General features: G+C 33.3%; 3 protein-coding genes across 9 annotated transcripts in view; 1 reads left to right on the top strand and 2 right to left on the bottom strand.

Moving 5' to 3' along the window:
- Nucleotides 1-4382, top strand: part of LOC100645429 (parathyroid hormone/parathyroid hormone-related peptide receptor) — a 31648-nt gene extending 27266 nt beyond the window's left edge. For 4 of the 5 annotated variants that reach the window (XM_012319596.3, XM_012319594.3, XM_003403169.4 and 1 more), the window contains 2 exons: nucleotides 468-631; nucleotides 937-4382. In XM_012319596.3, the coding sequence (XP_012174986.2) occupies nucleotides 468-631; nucleotides 937-1062 (290 nt within the window). In that variant the 3' untranslated portion in view covers nucleotides 1063-4382. Of the gene's footprint in view, nucleotides 1-467; nucleotides 632-936 lie in introns of those variants that run through there. The other variant, XM_048413241.1, reaches the window with a different exon arrangement.
- LOC100645785 (protein obstructor-E) lies at nucleotides 4383-13455 on the bottom strand. Its single transcript, XM_048413245.1, has 7 exons — nucleotides 13325-13455; nucleotides 11853-12346; nucleotides 11189-11445; nucleotides 6540-6743; nucleotides 6124-6318; nucleotides 5271-5469; nucleotides 4383-4833 (listed from the first exon to the last, which is right to left on the bottom strand). Exons 3-7 carry the CDS (start codon nucleotides 11247-11249, stop codon nucleotides 4761-4763), a joined length of 732 nt encoding a protein of 243 aa, XP_048269202.1. The 5' UTR covers nucleotides 11250-11445; nucleotides 11853-12346; nucleotides 13325-13455; the 3' UTR covers nucleotides 4383-4760.
- Nucleotides 13456-14102: 647 nt separating this feature from the next.
- LOC100645900 (probable cationic amino acid transporter) overlaps nucleotides 14103-21978 on the bottom strand; it is a 72739-nt gene continuing 64863 nt past the window's right edge. For all 3 annotated transcript variants that reach the window (XM_048413240.1, XM_020868082.2, XM_012319598.2), the window contains 5 exons: nucleotides 21719-21961; nucleotides 21205-21349; nucleotides 21018-21111; nucleotides 20803-20930; nucleotides 14103-20282 (listed from right to left, as the gene is read on the bottom strand). In XM_048413240.1, the coding sequence (XP_048269197.1) occupies nucleotides 19957-20282; nucleotides 20803-20930; nucleotides 21018-21111; nucleotides 21205-21349; nucleotides 21719-21961 (936 nt within the window). In that variant the 3' untranslated portion in view covers nucleotides 14103-19956. The remainder of the gene's footprint in view (nucleotides 20283-20802; nucleotides 20931-21017; nucleotides 21112-21204; nucleotides 21350-21718; nucleotides 21962-21978) is intronic.

Below are 21978 nucleotides of genomic sequence, written 5' to 3'. Positions count from 1 at the left end.
GTCAACTCGATATTCTTTTCTGGTTATTAATATTCCAGTGCTCAAGACCTTCACCAGTCATTTGCTATAATTTGTCGTGAATGATGATGATTCAGTTTCTCTTCCCATTTATTTATTTTTTTTTTTTCATTTTCTTTGATTTATGGTTCAGTAGAAACAGCGAATCTCTGCATTTGTACAGAATAGTTGCTCTCTTGCTTGTAGATCTTTAATATTTTTCATCCTGAAGTGGAAAGAATGTCCAAAAAATGAGTTTTAGACGGGAGAATAATCGTAAATTCTCAAACTCTTTTTAAACAATTTTATTTGCCATTCTATATTTGTTTGTGTCAACATTGAAAGTATTCTGTTTGTAAAATTGCGTGAGCTACAATGTAAATTAATCTGATTCTTTATATTTGATATATTTCTAATGGAGTTGAAGAGGGTATCGAAGCGTTAAGGAATGTGACTGTTCATTCTCTCAGATATTGGTACGCGAGGAGGTAGTTTAGCGAGTAGCAGAGGTTACTTGGAAATCGCAGGGAACGGACAGAGCACATATCCGGGAAATCAGGATCAACAGGCGAATCACACGTCACCCCTCTACAGTAAATACACGGATCAATCTTTACTTTCCTTTTGCTCGAACGTGAGTACAGAGTTTTTTCCACCCATCTACGTGATTCACACGATCAAGTGTAAAAAGCAATTTTATAAAGTAGATTTTTAGAATTGTATAATAAATCGAATATATTACGCTCAGAAAATGTCGTAGAAATTTCAAAGATATTGAAGCGTTCATTTATTCGCATAAATAAATCTAATTAATTAATGAATGAATTAAATATTTAATAATATACTTAAAAGTATATTAAATGGAGCTAATGTATTTTTCATACTTTCAGCTAACTAAGAATTAATAAATCTACGTTCTAAGACTGGATTTCATTTTAGGTTTCAGAAGTAACACCTTGCACAGGACTCAATACAGATAGAATTCGAGAGCAGCATTGTTGGAGTGATTCAGAGTGTTGTCATCTCGCCTACGAGCTACACAATTTACATCATGGGCCCCCATAAAACCCGTAATCAGATTTAAATCAATTTACTACTAAGACTCTGCGTGCAAACAGCCAATAAAAATAATGAGAAAATTTCTTCAGTGAAAGAACGTGTACTATACACGATTATTATAAAACGTATGAAGACTGTAAATCCATCAACGGTCCGCCAAAACTGTTTTGATCATAACGCTGCTAAAAAGTCTTGAATAATTCAACATCTGCATTTCTTCTACTGCTTTTGTATTACTCTATATTTTTTATAATGAAGTTGCCAAAACAAGGGAAGATGGACTTACAAAATTTCCATTTTTGTGGATGTTACTATTTGCATTATAATTGTTATACAAAGGTTTCTAAAGGATTTCATTGAGTTTTGCTGTAGAGTGATTTACGAAACAGTTTAATTGACAAGTATTATCACCGTAGGGTAATTAGTACAATTTAACGCTGAACTGTAACAGTGATAAATGACTTGCCAGTATTTCTATGGCCATTTTGCTTTAAATTGCTAACTGTAAGCTTAAACACACACGTTTATTCTTTACAGAAATTCTTATATCCCAGATTTACGAACTGCATCAAATTACATTAAGTCCAACTGTAAGTGCGCGTGAAATTATAATAATTTAAATTAGATGTACATGTCGCTCAGAAAGTTCGTTCCGACTTTTAAGGAAAATTCAAATGCAGCACATTTAAATTTGGATATACATTTATTGAATTATATAGGTGCCATTTTGTTCCACAACTTTTCTCTATCTTTCACGCAATTTGAATATTCCATTGTTCCAGGACTTTTCAGGTTTTTCGGCGGAGAACTTTTCAATATGATTTTTTACGTCGACCAAAGAGGTAAAGCTTTTACCACTAAGGGAATTTTGTAATGATCTGTATAGGTGAAAATCTGAGAGTGTCATGTCTGATGAATACGATGAGTGGAGTAGCACATCTCAACCAAGCTCCAACAACGTTTATCGAATAAGAAATTAACTATAAAACTAACAAAACTTAATGTAATCCAACCAAATTATTATATGATATACATATTATTAATTCGATTATATATATAATTTGAAAACTTATATTTGGAAAAAATAAATTCAAAGAATCATATAATTACAAGAATTTTATGATGAATTATTTGCTGGTACGTCAGAATAATATTCTTAAATGTAAAAACGAATTAACTGTCGTGTTCTATGTTAATCTTTAGTAAATCACGACGAGAAAATTTATACCTGACAATTATAATACGTATTTCGTTCTGTGTTAATATCAAACTATTAGTATTGATTAATTTAAAAATATTAGAATGAACGTTTTGATAATAATACGCGAGAACTATATTCGAAAAAACGCTTTTCGTGTCGCGTGCAAATAATGTAGAATTTTCAGTGATGGAAACCGGCGAGGAAAATAAAAAATAAGTAGCAATTTTTAACGTTAATATACGTATTACGATATACATTAACTTTCTGAGTGACCCAATATTAAATATTTTATAATATATCCATTTTCATCTACCATGAATTATCATGCATTTTCATTGGAATTGCCATTCACCAATAGTTTTGCGAATACTGCAAAATGTGTATTTGACAAAATTACGACTGTCTATTATTGAAACGTAATATATCCTTCCGACATAACAGAATGGTAATTTTCGTATTGGCAAAGAATTCGTTCTACCAGAATAGCACGGATTCCCTTGCAGTTGTACGTTATTCATGTGGGACAAGCTGTAATCGAATTATATGGGTGTTCGTTCCCAATGAGTCCTTTTTATCGCTTTGCAAGAATAAATGTTCATGATGTTTGTGTTAGTGCTGTATATTATAAAAATAAAAAAGAATAAGTGTTTCCATACATATGTGTCGGTGGATATTTATTGTACGACTAGAAAATAAGAAACTATTGGCTAATAAATCAATCTTCCCTCGTTTAACATTGCACTGTGGATATACTTATAATAAATTAACAATGACAAATGTTTTTCAAGACTTTTCAGCAGCTATTCTTTTATATAATAATATATCTCAGATTCTTTAAAATTGTAAACTGGAGATTTTAAACTTAAAGACACACGTTTATTTTTTTATACGTGTTCTTCTATCCTTTGACCTATAGATGTTATATACACTGCATCAGGATCTGCTGAACCCGACTGTAAACGGATGTAGATATATAATAATTTAAGTTGGATATACATATGTATTAGCTTTATATATTGCATATCCATCTTCAATTATTTTTTCGTGTAGCCGACGAGCAAAGTGAACGACCGTTAGTCTGTGAATATCGCATTATCTATTATTATCTAGAACTACCACCCACTAATTGTTTTGTGAAAAATACAAAACATGCGCTTGACAAAATTACTCCTGATTCTTATCAGGATAAAAAGATTGAGGAAGTAGTTCAGGTTGGTAGTACTAGTGTCAGCAAAGAATTCATTTGACCAGGGTTACGTGGATTTCCTGAGTCTTGTACTTTGCTAATATGGAACGGATTGAAATCGAATGATGTCCATATCCGTTCCTAATGAGTCTGGATTAACTGTCAAGATGTAGTCCTTTGTCGTTTATCACTTTGTACATAGGATATGTGAATAATTGTCAGTGACGTGTGTATTTATGATGTACAATTGCAAACAAATGTATGTTTTTATTCTTGTGTATACTTGTATGTGTGTATTCGGGTTGTTATTTCTTGCAGTGAATTCAGCTTACGAATACGAGAAGATCGGTTGAAAATTTTCCACGTGCTTTATTGCCTATCTATATTTCAAATCTAATCAATTCATTATCCGTTATCACGTTCTCGACTGTTCATAATTAAACATAGATGTATGGAGACATTCCGATTAACGAGGGTTACGTGGAATTTTTTCGATGTCAATTTCATTGTCAATTATTGGTTTCCTTTCTTGTTCGCTGTTATTGTTTTACCAGGAAGATTCGTTGAAAAAATATTATTGAACGAACATATCAATATTACGAATGAATCATAATTAGTAAATCAGTGTAGTAGCTGGAATTTAAAATGAAGGCTTGATAAACAGATTTAGTACTTTGATATGTGAATTTTTTAGGCACATAAAATATTTCAATGTATGAGAGCGTCTCTGATACAACATTTTCTCTGATTAAATCATGGAAAAGTACTATATCTGTTAAAAAGTACAAATGCGTAATTGCATTGGATTATACCATGTTTAAAAACATTTATATCTTTTGTCTCAACAGCTTTCTATTTTAGAGATCAAGTCCAAGCTCTTATATATGTATATTCGATGTAAAAGTTCATAATTAATCGAAATAAAGTGGAACATATGTATACATTGTTTGTTATTTTCCTAACAGATCTTTTTATTTGAAAACTATTTGGTCTACAATTTTGTGCTAAATACAAGCACATCATTTTTACAATAGTTCTTCTTATCAATGATTCATGTATTTACATTATTACATTTTACTCATTTTCTTGTAGTTTCTACAGTGGCACACAATAGTAATTGCATGTATTATTTTCTCGAGATATATCTTGCAAGTGGACACTGCGTTGAGATCGACTATGCTGGCCACAATCAAATCGGATATTCACTCTCAACGTAGTGTCCATTTGCGAGAAATGGTCTCGAAAGCAACTCATGATAGTTTTACTCTCAAATGAACGTATCTTTGCAAATCATTCATTCGTACATTAAAGTCATCACTATGATCCTCCCTCTACAACTGTACCTATTAACGGAATTTTCTTTTTCTCATGCGGCAAACCGAGTGGTTCACTGAAAATAAAAAGGGTATATTAAATAAAAATTCACAAAAAATGAACAATTTTATGGAAGAATTACGTAATATTAAATTATAGAGAAAAGACTTTAATGGAATATTGTACTTCTATACGTTGATCAATTACCTAGAAGCTCCAATTACAAAATTTACCTAATTACTAAAGTAGACAAATAGTTATATTATTAATATTTAACAATACAAAATGGTGAAAAAGATTTATTAGAGAATTAAACAATTATCATTTTTATTATTATTATTGTTACTATTATGAATTCTACACTAATTATCTGATATAACTAATAAGACTATATAATGTTTAATTTCCTTTGTACATGAAGGACTGATAAGTCAAATAGGCGAGTGAAGAAGTGTTGACAGAATTGCATCTCTCGTTTGAGATTTATTGGAAATTTATTAGAAATCCGCTTACCATCCACTGACGTTGTGCGCGGGAAGACATGTGTTTTCCAGCTGGCTGAAAGCCTTTCCTTCTTCGCAAACCTGCAATCGTGGCCGACCATTCACACACACGAAATAACGCTGACAGTCATAAGGACTGGCGTAGAACTCAAACTTGTACAGGCGATTTTCATCGTTAGGATCATTTGGGCACCGGAGTCCTAAGAATGCTACATTGACAATAGTAAAACAGTAATTAACAATTAAATAGTGTAGTGAATAATTGAAGTCACGAATCACACAACAGCACAATTTCACTTTTTGCTACCATACTATGTAGGTTATTGGTATAAATGTTCTCGCCCTAATTAGATATATTTAATGACATTTAAAATAACATCAAAATCTTTTCCTTTGGATATCTTAAGGACAACAGTGTCAACATCACAGATGTATGAAAGATGCTGTTTGAACTTACTTCAAAATAATCTAACTCTCTTAAAATATAATTGGTGTATCTGTTCTGTTGCAGAATGCATCTCAATTGCAGTAACAAAAATAATTATTCCCAATGTAATTGGCAAATTTTTCATTAATCTGAAATTTCAACGATAAACATGAAAATTAAAAATAAACTAATATCTTACAAATGTCGTAAATGTTTACAATTCTTTAATATTGAAATGTATATATTTATAAGGATTCGAGAATGTGAAGAGAATTATGTGTTTAGGTTTAAGTCATCATCTTTCACTTTCTGTAGGAATCCTGCTCTTGTATGATGCTTTTAATATGTAAAAAATTCCTTACGCCGTGATGTGACGAAAGAAGATAAAAAACACGTTTGAAAGATGTAAAGAAGAGGAGATATAAAATCCGCTCACATTCAACATCGCAGTCTGGTACTTGATCAGGCCAGTCGCAACGATAAGATTCAGAGTTGAAGGCCAACCCTTCGGGACAATGGAAGACATGTGCTCTCCCCTCTACACAGGACATGAATTTACCACAATTGTGTTGATCTCCGATTTTGAAGAAACCATACTGATGAGGACAGTCCTCAGTTGGCTGTGGTGTCTCTGAAAATTAATTTTTATTATTTTAATTGAATTGTCAATAAAATTATTTTTCAAGGAATTAGATGCTGTCTTCGCATATCCTTAATGATTAAAGTATACAATTCTCCTAATGTGAATAACATCAATGAAATTCTATACCTGTAAAATGTAAGTATAATATTACAGAGTTAATTTACAAAAAATGATCAAATTTGAAAAGACTATTGTCACATGATACTAACGTCGGTTAGGTCTTCCATCACAATCCACGCCAGCAGGATATTCACAAGGATAGGAGAATCTCACGTTAGGATTGAATAAGAGTCCCTCGGGACATAATTTGTGTTCAGGGATACCATCAATGCATTCGATGTAAGCGTCACATTGGGATGGCACAGAAAATCGACCATTCTTTTCAGGACAGCTATCTTTGTGTACGCTGGCCGCTGTGAAAATAAGGTAAACAGCTTTCTTTACTTGCTAACTCTATTTAACCTTGAATCATGTTATTTCCATACTCTGTGGGAAAAATTGGGTTGTCAATGATCCAGTAAATATTCCAGCCTCGATTTTCTTCCAGAGGAATTGTTACATTGAAAAACGTTTGAAACAGTTTGCTTCAGAAAAGTAATAAGTTCATTGTAACATATGGTTCTTTTAGGTTTCCCTTTTGGAATTTGTTTACAACAGCCTATACAACTGTTTCTGTGGATATGTTGCAATATATATTTGTTAATATTTTTGCAATTTCCAAACATATTAAATGACCCAGTTCGCCTATGTAATATTAAAACATATGTTTATATGAATAATATTGCTTAATAATAATTTAATATGTATTATATTTATTATATGTATCATATATGTTATATATTTAATAATGAAATAGATTAATAATGAAAATTTGAATTTCAGGGAAAATAATGAAGCAGTCATGGTATAACAGAAGAAGATTCTCTTGAGATTGCAAGTAACTGTTATTGAACGCGAAGATGAAGCTGTTAGGAGAATCCAGGTTTTTCAACGTACATTTGTCAAACACCTGTTCCAATATTATTTCACAACAGAGTTTCTCGATGAGAGTTTTATGAAATCGTCTGAGTTATTTCACCTTCTGTTACAGAATCATTTTGCACTGGTTCTCTGCCTCTTACTTCATCATTTCTGAATTGATCCACGACGATGATGTTCCAGGAATAGATATTTCAGAATGTTTTCATTTTACATCAGTTCAAAGTAGATTTTAAGAAATTCTATGATTTATCATTTTTTAAAAGACGAAAGTAACTCGTCACAGTATATTAAGAATTTTTCATCCAATTTTTATCCACTCGATTTAGTTTTACTAAATTTAATAATCTTTTCTCTATAAATCTGGTCTAGTTCTTCTTAAACTCGTCAATCTCAATATAAGATTATGTATATATGTATATCTATCTCATATATCTAACATAATTTATTTAAAAATTGTTTACACAAGTTTCCCATAAAATCTCTCCAAATTCTTTCATTAATTATTATCAAATATGAAAAATATTCCTAATTGCACACTACCTTAATTATCAGTTGCTGTAATATACTTTTTCCTGTTTTACATACTCAAAGAGCTTTTAAAAAATGTCTTCCTCTTTTATGCTTAACACCATTCTATTTCTTTATTGATAAGTTAAACAAACGCAGAAGACGCTGATTGCTAATGAATGGTTAATAGCTGCAGAGCTCTTTTCGCGGACCTTCGGATTGGGAAACCCTGGCCCCTTGCATAATGCAGCACCTTGAAGACGAAACCGGTCCCTGAACCGCGCATGTATTCACGCTCACTATCGAATTCTCGAACGGAGAAAGTTCGAGGATGCGATTTGACCTCCGCACTTCTCTATCTATCTTCATCTTACACCGAATATTATTCAATTATACTAACCGAAATTGAAATTGAAATTAAATCAAGTCGTTCACAGATCGAAGTGGTTGTTTCTATTTTTTGATATTTTTGAAATTTCTTGATGGAAAAGCATTTAATTGACGCTTCTTACATAATTTCATCAACTTTCTCTATTTTACGATTTGTGAAGTTAACCGATTTTGCAAATAAGCAGCTCAGTTCACTGACTAACAACTAAGAAGTGAAATAACGCGCGAAAGTTATGTAAATGCGATGTTATTAAAAGACGTACGTAAAACGTGTTACATACAGAGTTTGGTATGGATTTAAAAATTATTATGCAATTATGGAGAAGTATTTTAGAAAAGTAGTTAGCGATATAAAATAGTTGCAAATAAAAGGATCTCCTCGTTTAACCTTTTTGAAAATCATAAATTTTATGAATTCAAACTATATGCTTGAAAGTACTTAAGTGAATTTTTTCTAGAATTCCTTACATATATGTGTATATATAAAACGCGTAAAAATCACGGAAGGTATCAAAGTCTGAATGTATAGCGTGACGACACTGTTAAATTACCACTTAATGCCAGTTCAGGATTAAGTATCTCTCCTTCGCTTAGCGGAAGCTGTAGCTTCCCTCAGGCGTCGAGATCGTCGTCTTCAGTTTACGTAACGTATTACAAAATCGGAAATCTATGATTTATAGGATGCTTTATTGTAACTCTCCATTTGTTTACGCGAGTAGAAAATATTGCAAGAGTATATTGTAAATATTTCACTTCTCAGTTGATGTGTTCGATAATAGCGAATTAAAACCTAATAGTCTCCTTTCTTTTAGATAAATCTTCGGCATTAACAAATTGATTTCTTTTGTAGCGTGAATAACGAATAACAAGTGAGGTTAGCAATCGAGTGAGGATCTTAATGAGAAACGGTGTGATTTTGATCATAAAGCGATAATGAAAATTATCGTGGGAGAATGGTCGTGCAAAACGTGACGTGGTGATGCAACATGATGATGAAAAGCTGAATGGTTTACCGGGACAGTCAATGAATTTTAACAAACACGACTATTTTTATCGATGGAATAATTTGGAACCTAAGCAACAAGACACAATTTACATGAGCAAACAAGCTGAAGCCATTAAAATATCTCTCCCCATCTGTTTCCACTTGTTTATGAACCTACATAATGACCAGAAGAATCTGTTGAAGTATCTTTTAATGCATTCTGAATTCATAAAAGAGGCAATGGTTCTTGGATTCTTGAAAGAACCGGTTAGATCAGTATTATGGGAAATATTTTATGGATATTCTGTATTATATGTAAATCTATAGTATTATTATAGATAACACATTTAATAACATTAGCATTACTGTAGATGTCTTGTTTTATGGGACATTATGATAGAAGATATCTAATACGAGGATTAGAGAATTCAGTATTATAGAAGATCAGATTTTAAAGAGCTGTAAACTTCATTGCAACAAGTACTCTACTAACTTTTATCTTTACTGTAATTACTAGCATTTACACTGATTCTGGAATCCCTATTATCGCAATAACTGTGATCATTAACAAAGAAACTCTACTGAAGCGATATCACTGTAATAGTTATCATGTTGTAAGTTTTATCACATGATTCCATTGACTGAATACAAAATTGCTAATTATACCTGTTCTATCATGTGACAATTGAACTTGGAAGTTGTATATTTATCTCTCTATATGTTTTAAGAATATATTCTTCTAGCTTGAATAAGAACATCGTATATTAACATCTTAGTATTCGCATTTAATTAAATAACATTTAATTAATCGAAGGCCTTTGACTGAAATTAATATAATATTTATTAATAATATTCATTAAAGTTTTATAGTTTATTAGAAAATTGGAAAATTAGAAACGTTATTTCTAATTATTATTTCAATTTCTTTTTTATCAGTCATCCATTCTTAATTAATTCCATCGTAACGAGCAAATTACAAGTGATAATATCTTTCTTTTTGCAAATAAAACGTATTCTTCGTTAAACGATATATTTTGAATAATTTAAATTACAAGGAATAATAATATCTTTCATTTTGCAGTCTCTCATGAATAAGATAGTCTCCCTGAGGAAGAGTCTCTCATAAGTAATCACAGATGAGCACACGTATCTTCAGGACCATATATTATAAGACGCAAGAAGTGTCACTGATTCTGCTTCGCAAAATGAAGAGAACGGCGTTCGCTTTCTCGAAGATACGATCTTGTATAGACGAGAGCTGAAAAGAAGCCCTCTGGAAGGAATGCGAGTCTGGTTGGTTATTTCTAATAGACGTAACACAATCATAAAGAGAAGCACGCGTATTGGCTAAAAGTGCCACGTATGGAAATATCGGATATCAAAATACGTGAGCGATAGTCCTCCTTCCAGATAGATACCGAATCTAGGGTAAGTGCCCCCAATATCGCCTACCAAATTTTCAGTTGTTTTCAAGTAAAAGGTAAGGTCTCAAGCGAAAGAGATACTATTTGTGTTTCATGTACAAATATAAAATACGTCTTTTTATACATATATATTTGTATGGAACTTATGTTGCCGAATCTTTCCTACTATTTTTTCTCAAAATATTACTGGTGAGCGATATTACGGGCTAGGCCTAGGCGATAATAGGAGCACTTACCCTACGTATATACCAATGGAAGCGTTCGCACGACGATTTTCGTGACATATAGTATAGCGATACTGGTTTCGTGTATCCCAAGTACCTCCGCCGCTGGCGATACTTTTCGTACGAAGTCGGTAGATCAAAGAATGATCAACACAGGCGATAGACACAGGCAACCTATACACGAACAAATGAGACTGTATGTTTCATTTCTAGAAGTGTATCACGAACGTGTATCGCAATACACAGTTCGTGATACACGTATCGCGTGTGAGAAGGGCCATAGAGGGCAGACCCTCTCTTGCCCCTGTGCCGTCCCGCTCAACTTTCCAACTGTTCACAGTACTCACAGCTCGCGAAGCGGAGGACGCCGCAGGCGATCAACAAACGAGCGGTCGTTGTTATGGTCATCTCGAGCTCCTGCTGTCTCGACTTCCGAAACCAAAACTATCTGAATCCTCTTGCTCACGAGCTTTTATGATCTTCGCTCTACCACCACGCATGCCGGCTCCTTCTCGATCTTCTCCTCCCTCGTACGATTTTTGGGATCACTCAAAATTTTGAGATACTATGTTACATAAGACGAATTTGGATTTGCTATAGATTACTATGGGAGAATAATAGAAATTTGAATTAAAAATTTGGATAGAAATTAAAGATTGGGTGAGAATATTGTATATAAGTAGTGCATTGTATATTTATACTTCATTCAATAATATTTAATTAGATAAAATCATATTTGACCGCAAATATTTCTGCGAATATATATTTGTAGAAATACAAATGAATTGATAGGACCTAGAATTGAGATTTGTTTCATCTACTTTAGATATTTTACATATTTTTATACATTATGTACATTTCATTTTTCATAAATTGTATTTATAAAGAAATATTCTGGTGTATTTCTATATTACAAAATACAAACGATGACCTAATGCGTAATTATTTTTTTTAAGTTATATTTTTTATATCTCAATCTATAGACACAATTAAAATAAAAAATGTCCGTACCTGTGTGTATGAATAAATTAATCTTTTTCATACAATTGCATTATCTTTCTTATTAAAAAATAGTTCCTCTTCCAATTTACGATATTGGTTCTTCAAAACGGCGTCATCCTATAATGTCATCCTAACCTCACTTTCTTCGAGCTCGTAATGCAAAGTAACATTTGAAATCGAGTCTGTCCATCTTACAGCTTATTTTTCTAATGTATCGAAGAAAAGGTTTGTAGACGAACGATACGTAGAAAAAATCGAAGAAAATGTCAAGGCTCTGCTGGTTGGACGCCCGAGGCTTCTTCAACCGCGAAACTTAGCACATCGTCCGACGTTGCGCAAATTCACCGCTTTTTTCCTATATCTTCTATATATGTATTATTCTTTCCTTCGTACTTCCACGAAAAAATTTGTGTCCTTTACATTTTCATGTGAAAATGAATCATCGAAATTGAGCGTTCATAATCTCTTTGTAAACACAGTTACATTGTCTGTATCATTCTTTTCTGGAAATGTTTTATGTGTTTTATCAATAATCAAAATTATGGTAGATAAAACTCTCGCGAGATAATTAGTTTTGCACTTAGGTGAATACGTTTGCACACTTTGATTTTTATTTTTCCTACTTTCTGTTTTAAATTTATTAATTTCTATTCTTTTCTGTATCTCCAATTTATTTAAGCAATTGTTTTTCTTGTTAATTTGCAGGAGGAAGAATTGACTTTGCACCATTTCATTCATTGCCATTGTAACGAGTAATTACATGACTCTTTGGTCTTGGAGTAGAATTCGTTCCCAGCAGTGTTTCGATACGATCCTTTGTGTAGCGTTCAATGGTTATTATAACGTGAAATCGATTTTGGTTTACGCCTTATGGTATGGTTAACCATTATTTTTACGAGAGAAGTCAAATTGAAAAATTAACGAGATGCGTGGGACTCGTGATATGAAATTTTATTGCATTTCCTTACCCATGATGGAATATATGGTTATAATTCCGGACGCTATAGATTATTTTAGTAACTCAAATAAAATAATAAATATTGATAACAATATGGAAAAATAATATAACTTTCAGATATCCTATTTAAATTTTGATGTATTTTAATGTTATGTAAAGTGGAGTGGGCAATGAACTTTTAAAGATAATAAATATAAATTAATATTTACTAATAAAATACATTTAAATTATTATTTGTAATTAATTATTATAATAAAATTCCTCTTAATAGATGTGAAATCTGATATACAATAAAGAATATTATCATTATAAAACAAATTATTAATAAAACGAATGTTAATTAATCTTTATCAATTGATTAATTGATTGTGACTTATTTCAAATGCTCGGAATCACTTTGGACACAATAAACACTTTATTTTTACATAAGCGGAACTTAGCTTATTTATTTAACGCTTTAACCTAATCCAATCTTCTAAATCGAAACTAAACTTTATAATAAACTTCGTTAAAATTTCCCTACCTTCTCGGCACGTCTCGATGCTTCGAACTCTTGTCCCTAATTGATTATTTACAAAAAGAAATACGTTGATAACAAATTAAAATAATTGAAATATATGTAAAATGTGATATGATAACGATGTCACTGCCGAGGTACCGAATAGATGTGACGTTCAGTGTTTTTTCATCTCCTGCATTTTCGGGGTCACCTGACTCCTCATATCATTTTTGTATCGCATACGACGTTATCAACAGTAGAGTAGCGGTTTGACTCGAAACTAAATTTTCTTATGAAATTACAAATAAGGTATAAAACTACATTTTTAGTCAAATTCGTATAGAAAACACTGATTTTTTGGCAGCTAGGTATGTCACAATCTTTTATATCCTCAATCGATAATAATATGCAACAAAGTGTTATCATTGATCAGTAACATAGATTTCATTGGCGGGTGATAACGCAGGGAACTTCTTTCTCCTGAAGTTGTTGGGTTGTACTTCTTTGGTCTAATATTGGCAGTGTGTGTAGCTCTGAAAGCAGTCACTATGTCTACAAATCAAACAAATTGTCATTTGTAAAGAAAGTTAATTAAGAGAATTAATCTGGCAGACCAGTGCCTAAGACGGTAATGTGGTCGGCTACCATCACGAAACCAGAGTTTCAATCTCGTTGTGCTTGCGACTTTAGCCGCGGAAACTAGCAGATATCCATAAGAACACCCAAGTCAAGCTGAGTTACTTTTTGAGATTCTTCCGAGAATGTTACACGTTTCATTTTTCGAAAATAAATCTACAGTTGGTTACTTTCTGAATAATCACTTTTATTTTTGATCCTTATCAATATTAAACAACGTAGTTACGTAAGGGTATATATATTACATGGAAAATTCTGTCCTCCTAGTGCGCATATATCTTCCCAAGATACCACGATTTTCCCCGAGAGAAGAAAAAAATTTGTATTTCGATAATTACACCGACTCACACATTCTCCGATCTAGTTCTCCCTCTCACGCTCAACCTTTCACTCTCTGCCTCTCTTACTCCGTTATCTTTTGTCCTTGTTCACTCCTCCACACTGGAACATATTACTCAATTTTCACATTTTTTCTAAAATTATTAACTTTAAAGACGATTCGAAAAGCATTATTCAATTCAAAAATAATCAAATTGATGTCTCCAAATAATACTCAAATGATATGTCGTTGTCCGTTTATCTATTTTCCTGCAATGTTCTTTGTTTTAATCCTTAACCGTTCCCGTAACGGGAAACGTATCCTAACCTCAAAACAATATAGAATTGTAGATATATAATACTGTGAAACGTTAAATATACCGAATAAAAGTTGAATAAATAATGAATCTGATTTCTTGTTTCGTCCAGAGTGTGAGTGGACCATGTACCATCCAACCCAATATGTGGAAGGACCAACATCGCTCTACCAAACGAGGTAATTCCCCACTTTCGGTGGAGGATGCACGATCAGAACTCTGAAAAGCGAGTTTCCATCGAGATACCCTCGTTTTCGAACGAAATTTCAAGAATTTGTCCATATACGTAGAGAACGAAGAGAAAGGGATCTGGATGGGAACTCTGTGGTTACTTGGAGGTAGAAACCGAACGGGAAACGAAGAAAACTAGTTTCTTCCCCGTATTGGCGTCACTTTCCTATTTGCAGCAAACGAGAAAAAGAAGCGAATGTTTATTTAAATGGACGCACACGATCCCTCTCGCTCGTCAAACGCGTTGGAAGATAATTCTCGCCGTAAGCTGCGCCACTGAACACGCGACTATATTTTTCTAACATCATTCCGCTCTCTTCTCGGTGTCTCGGAGTAATTTACCGCAATTTCGAAGTACGCTTTGTTCGAGCATGGTGCTTGATGAGCCTGAGTGAACCTAACGTTAGTCGATTCTACTTGAAAAATCATTTTTCTCACCTGTTTTCCTTACGAGAGAACGAGTAGAAGGAAAATTTGAACAACACATCGCCTTATGTTTGCAATACTTATACAATCACACAAGAACATTTCTTTTTAAAAATTGTCCATCGACTTGATAAGAATTTTTGGTAATTTTATGCTCTTCTTATGTATGTTGTCAAAAAATAAGAGTTTCTTCTTTCTAGGGAGTTTCTGAGATTTCATTCACGTTGGTAGGAAGATGTCAGAGGTTCATCGAGCAGCCATACGTCGCAGTAGGCCATTTCCTCCTATCTACGAATTTGAAAGACTAACTAAAAAAGCAAAGAGCAAAGTGCCGCGTCGAGATTCCGCTTTTGCTGTCGTTATTCTTCTCCATTGGTTTGTAAAAGAGATTCTTGAAATTTTACATTCCACGAGAAAAAAGAAAGATCAAAAATTCTCTATTTTTGGGGGCTCCAGTTATTTCTAAGCCTTGTTTGGCGATCTAGGAATTTTTTAAGTGAACGTGCAGGCACTGTTCTTTCACAAAATGGAACCATTTATCATCAAACAACTTCAGCTCCTGGCTTTTTCCCTAGCGCAAAGGTAATTTGTTTTGTGGATCGATAATTACGCTATGGTTTCCAATCTTTCATTCTTCAACGAGTATCAACAATCATTAACCATTTTCTTTTCTAATATTCTTATATTACGACGTTAGTCATAGTGATATGTATTGAGTTAACAACTCAAACTGAAAATGTACCCAGCCTGTAAATAGTCTGACTTGGATTTAAATCAAATGTTATCAACTATTTAGACTGTATTAAAGCTTTTTTAGACGAACAATGTTAATAATATGTCCAGTAACTTGATTGCTACGCCTTCTAAGGGATTTTTCTTGGGGAATTTCGTTTTCAAATATTGTTCCAGGGATTAAGAGTGTTTCGATGTTATTGATACTCGTTCAAAAACTGTCGGGGATGTTCAAAGATTGCTAATCAATGCTGAATAAGCGGACATTCGGAACAGCGATCACCGCTCAACTTAGATCGAAGCATATAGAGGATGAAGAAGACATTTTCCCCTAATTATGTTACTAGTCCACATTGAAGACTTGTGCCTTCCTTAATCAATCTTCCTTTCTCGATTATCTTAATTGAGATATGGTTGTACTTTGTTTTCAAGTAAATTTTTCTAGAATCTTTCTAACCTAACCTAGTCAACATAACAAAATCGATATCGTAGTTAAGGTCATATTTGGAAAATACTGTTTGTTACTCTTCTTCATCGCCGATAAGCTTCTAATAGCGACGTTACAGGGGTCGGAACTGAAAACTAAAAAAATCCTAATACAGCAGCCTCGTTCTTGGATCGATCGATCCGCGATCGAACCTATAGATCGATGGTCGCGCATAGAAAGTATATCTCGTCATATATATATATATGATACATATATATATAATATAATATAATATAATATATATATATATTAGAAAAATTTTTTTAACAGACGCATTAATACTTAAAGATAAATGTTCAGATCAATCTTTCATTCTTCCGCGACATTTACTCCCACTCTTGCGCTCTCTTCTTTGATCATTCGTTCTACTACCAGAATTTCACGGTTTTTCCCTTGCAAAAGGTGCAGACTGATATGTGAAAAGATCACTGATCGATATGTAGATCCGATATGGAGATCCGAGAATAGAATAAATGGAGAGACGTAAATTTCCCAAGCTGCCCCCTGTAGCTGTCTTTCCGCTGTAATTTCTTCTTTACCTTTTGCCTTATCACTTTTCCACTTGTTCATTTTCCCAATTTTCCCATTTTTTAACTCTCCTATTCAGTTTCTCAATTTTTCCACTTACCAACTTTTCTCACTTTACCCAATATTCCTATATCTTCAACATTTAGTTAGTATCTTCCTTTGTCTCATCCTTATATTTCATACGATTATACAAGCTTCCTTTGTTCTCACAATTTTCCTCATTACAATTTCTTCTCTTTGTTTCCCAAAGCAAATTGACAAATACGATCATCGAATGGACGTTTATGATATTCCAAGAGTATTCTCTTCTTTGTTAATTTTAAAAACAAACAAACCTAAGATTGTCGGTAATACATCCACTAGTAACAATCACAACTCTACTCTAAAACGTAAGATACATAAAACCATTCATAAATAATAACAATTGAGTGGTCAACAGTCGTTGTAGGAACTTGTCATTATTAAAACTGGATGTTCTCTACTGAAGAACATTTATAATCAAATAACAGATACCATTTTCCTATGGTGCTCCACACTAGGGCACCCCAGAGCTGAGAATTTTTATCAATTTCAAAATATCAATAATTTCAAATCTACATATTGCTCTCTCTGTCTCTGTCACTGTCTTTCTATCTATTTATTTATTTAATTTGTCTGTTTGTTGACTCATACCAGCCCTCTGCAACTCCCATAGAACCCCATTTATGGTGTCTGGCAGGGGGCTAACAATCTTTAATCGAATATGTCCAATGGAAACGCGACTTTGCGTCGCAATTCCAGTTTAATGTACAAGATAAGATTAAAATTCCTCTTGTAAGATTATAATCATATAATTCTAAGCTTTCTTCAAGATTGGGAAAGACTAGATTTAGGCAAGATCCAGTTTCTTTCTTTCTTCATATTTTCTCCGCCATTTAGTTTCTTTCAATCTTCATCTTCTACTCTCGTGTTTTCTTCAACTCTCAGGAACAAAGTTTCTTTGTTACGATCGCCTTGTTCTTTAATTCTTCTCTCTTCATCAATTAGCTGCACGTCTACACGCATCTTTCAGCAGTTAAAATGCTCTCTTGGAAAACACAAGTGTCGCTTTACATCTAAGAATGGTAATGGTTGTGGTTGAACTTCTTTTTGGGGCATACCAAATTTATACTTATTTTTATAACGTATGAGAGTTTTTGAGGAGTAAAACGCAGAACTATGACTTTTATGGATAGGGATCATCATTTTAGATATTATGTGTATATAAAGTTCAAACACATTGCGCAGTTTGTTTGGACGATGTTTAGACTTTGATCAGTAAGGTTGTCTTTATCATATTGGCTTCTGTAACGCATCCCGTCTTTTGCGGGTCTTCAGTTTGCTGGTATCTATGTAAGAACAACATGTTTCTTAATAATACTAATTAAATCTAACTTACACCTAACTCAAACAAAGATCAATTTATTCAGTTAATCGAGCTCTCAACCCGAATAAGTCATAAAACATGTGTATCCAAGTAAACTGTCCAATATCCATAAACTTTATGTATAGACAATATTATAGATAATAATCTCTGTGTTTTAAATACGGTATTTTCAGATTTTATTCGTCGAAAACTACCACATATTATTAAAAATGCAAAAAATTTGGAATGCTCCAAAATAAAGTTTAGCCATGGTCTCTCTCCCTAACTTGTATTTTTCTTCTTCTTCTTCTTCATGATTCCGCCTCTGACAGCTCTGCCTCTCATTCTCTCGCACTCTCAGACTCTCCCATTCTCTCGCGCTCTCTCTCACTTTTATACAACTAGAATAATAAATATTGCCGCGAAAATTATTTGCTACATTCGTCCCAAACAGTAGTCAACAAGTTTGCCCATCGGAGACTCGCGGTTCCGCTATTTTTGTTTCTGTCTTTACCTTTTTTCGATTCAGAGGGTTCTTTTGAATGATCATTAAAAGGTGGATTATGCTCGACGATCGATTAGGATGGATTTGGAAATTGACGTTTCTCAGTGTGGAGAAGTGAAATTAGTAAGGGAAGCTCAGAATTTCGAAGCAGCACCTCCTGCACAATCGTCGAGCGCTTATCGAGAAAAATTCTGGGTTTCTATATCCTTTTTTTTTAAAAAAAAAAACCAGTTCGCGAAATTCCTTCGTTCATTCTTCACAGAAGAAACAAATGATTAAATCATTACACTCTACTCGAAGAAGCATATGCATCAATTCTCTTTCAGCTATCTTAAATAATAACTTCCCAACTTATTTGTGCACCCTAATTTTAAAATCAACAAAATTGTTTCAAAGCAATTCGAGATTAAACATTAATGCATATTCTGCATTAATCATAATATAAACTATAATATTAAAGAAATTTCTTTGAAATCCAATTATCTAATTTATCTCTTTGCCACTGTAACCTTACAGTCAATGAAACTCTAATTTTACAATAGTAAAATGCATCAGTTCACCATTAAGTATAACATAATTTAACTTTAAAAGACCTTTCAGAAACATCTCTCCAACTTATTTATGTCAATCATTCTAATCTCAAACAATTCTCCAATAATTATAACATAACCTAACGTTAGAATATCTCCTTGAAAAGCAACTATCGGACCTATTCCTGTCAATCATCATAATCTCAAACAGTCCTCCATTAATCATAACATGAACTTAAAAGAACCTTTTTGGAAAACAATTACCCAACTTCCTCCTGTGAACCATCCTAATCTTAAAACCAATGAAATATTTTCAAACATAATGTTATTTACCAAATATTTAACTTGTGTGTTAGCTAACTAAAAATTATAAATGAATAGCCTCGCGAGTACCAACTCCATAGCCCCTCGCCTCATAACCTCTCAAAGGCCATTATACACCGCGAGCTCCGAAAGGGTCGTTTTTTTTTACGCCGATGAACGCTCGACGCCGGTCAGGCTCGCATAATAATTTATCTTGATATCATCAAATATATATATTTATATCGGCGCTGATAGCCGCTCAATCGTCCCAGGTGGGGAAGCTTTCGTGGTCGATGAACAGCGATGATTGGCCAGCAGTTTCTGGCCTCTGACTTGGTGTCCCACCGAAGTTCGTGCTGCCGAACACAGGCTGCCCAAATGCATCCAGTTGCTGGCCCTCATAGATGCTGCGATCAGTCGTCGTGTACGACGGATGCGTTTGTTGTTGTTGCGGTTGCTGCTTTTGTGTATCTGTTACTGTCAATTCGATGTTCCCGGCTGATACGTTTTCCTCTAGATTCTCCGAAGTGTTTCCTTCCTCCAGGCTGCTGTGCTTGATACCGTAGTAGAAGTACATGATGAAACCTAGGATTGGTTATAGATTCGGTTATGTTAGGTTTTATAATTTGGAACTTTAGAAACTTGAGAAAGTTTAAAATGCTATTAGGACATATTTAGACTAGGATACCTTAAACGTTTCTTATTAGAGATTCTGGGTAATCAGTAGGATAAAATAGATTAGGAGTAGAATTATTATTAATAGAAATGTGACATTTCTGTGCATTTATGGGAAATTTAAAGATACAAAAACGTATTAGCAGTTAATAATATAAAGAAACAGCCAAAGTACTAGAATATCCAAGGTACTGTACATATTACATAAATTATTACTTCTGGAAGCTTCAGGTTGTAAACCAGATATCTAATAAGAATTATATTTGGATTTTGCATTAGCATTGCACTAGCTTCTTTAGAACTCAAATAATATGTCGTGCTTAATTATGAAAGTAATGTTTAGTTGATAGGTGCTTACAGGATGCAGTATCTCTTAGAGTAATCATGATTCAAATTGTATTAAAGTAAACAAAAAATTTGTTAGGTTTACCGAGAATCATCCAGACAGTGAATCTGACGAGTGTCAAGATGCTCAGCTTGAAGATGAGGTATATGTTCACAGTGATGGCAATCGCCGGTACGAATGGGAGTCCCGGTGTCATAAACATTACGCTACTTCTAAAAATGTTCCAATTTTACAATAAATAAGTAAAAGAGTATTTAGTTAAAGTTTAAGTAAAAGTTCTATTTCGAATTGAAATTTACCTGTTTTGTGACTTTCTACTTATGGCAAGCAACACTCCAATTATGGCAAAGAGGAACACGAACATCATTATCGTTGTGAATGTTCCCATATTTCCTAAAATGAATAACGTTGGTATTACATTATTGGTATCGATTGGAAAGTTGAAAGAAAGGTGAAAGGTTAAAGATTTATTTTTCTGTGGCTCACCCATGCCGCAAACTATAATCAAATCGAAGATGACGATCAGCAAAAAGAGTGCGCCGACTAATTTCATAACGTAGCGACCAGACGCCTCCGTCGCTGGGCCTCTGTCAACCCAGGGGAAGATGGCAGGACAGAGATATTGTGCTGCCTAAGATAACAAGACATTTTATATTAGATATCAGAATAAACTTCAAATTAAATTCTAAAAACGAAAAAATTTGAGATTAATTATTATACTTATACAATATACTTTGTTGAAAGTATTCAATATTAAATACTGAAAGAAGATTCTAGAATAAAATTATAATTGGCAATAAAAATATGTATTACTTTAATAGAGTATAACGAGAAAACAAAAAATAAATAAAATTATAGCTAGAAGAATAACACAGTATTCTATAACGTTATAATCAGGGAAAACAGGAATGTTGCAGAGTTATAATTAGGAAAGCAAAGAATATTCCAGAATTATAATTAGAGAAAGAAAGAAACATTTCGAAGCTTCTAAATTGTATACCTGCAACCGACGTTGGAGGTAATTCAAAGGTGGTCCAATTATTGGCGTATTTCCTGGATACTGATGCGCACTGCCACAACCGGAGGCAGCTGCAGCTGCATGCACACTACCGTAGAATTTATTCTCAGTTCTATCACTGACCAAATATTGATCATCTTTACCCAAACCAACTTCATCCTCCTCTGCACCATAAGTGTCGTCCGAGTCTGGCGACGAACTATTGCATCTCCTCACTCTTCTTACCTGAAGAACAAGCAATT

The sequence above is a fragment of the Bombus terrestris genome, chromosome 16, assembly GCF_910591885.1.
Source record: "Bombus terrestris chromosome 16, iyBomTerr1.2, whole genome shotgun sequence".
NCBI classification, from domain to species: Eukaryota; Metazoa; Arthropoda; class Insecta; order Hymenoptera; family Apidae; genus Bombus; species Bombus terrestris.
This window is presented reverse-complemented; position numbering and strand designations above follow the sequence as displayed.

Bases quoted from the DNA above. Each gene is read 5' to 3' on its own strand.
- LOC100645785 (XM_048413245.1), bottom strand. From the start codon at position 11,249: ATGACCATAACAACGACCGCTCGTTTGTTGATCGCCTGCGGCGTCCTC. The intron at 6,744-11,188 runs GTGAGTACTGTG...TTATTTTCACAG, and splicing joins CGTCCTCCGCTTCGCGAGCT to CGGCCAGCGTACACAAAGAT. The intron at 5,470-6,123 runs GTGAGCGGATTT...TTGTCAATGTAG, and splicing joins ACCAGACTGCGATGTTGAAT to CATTCTTAGGACTCCGGTGC.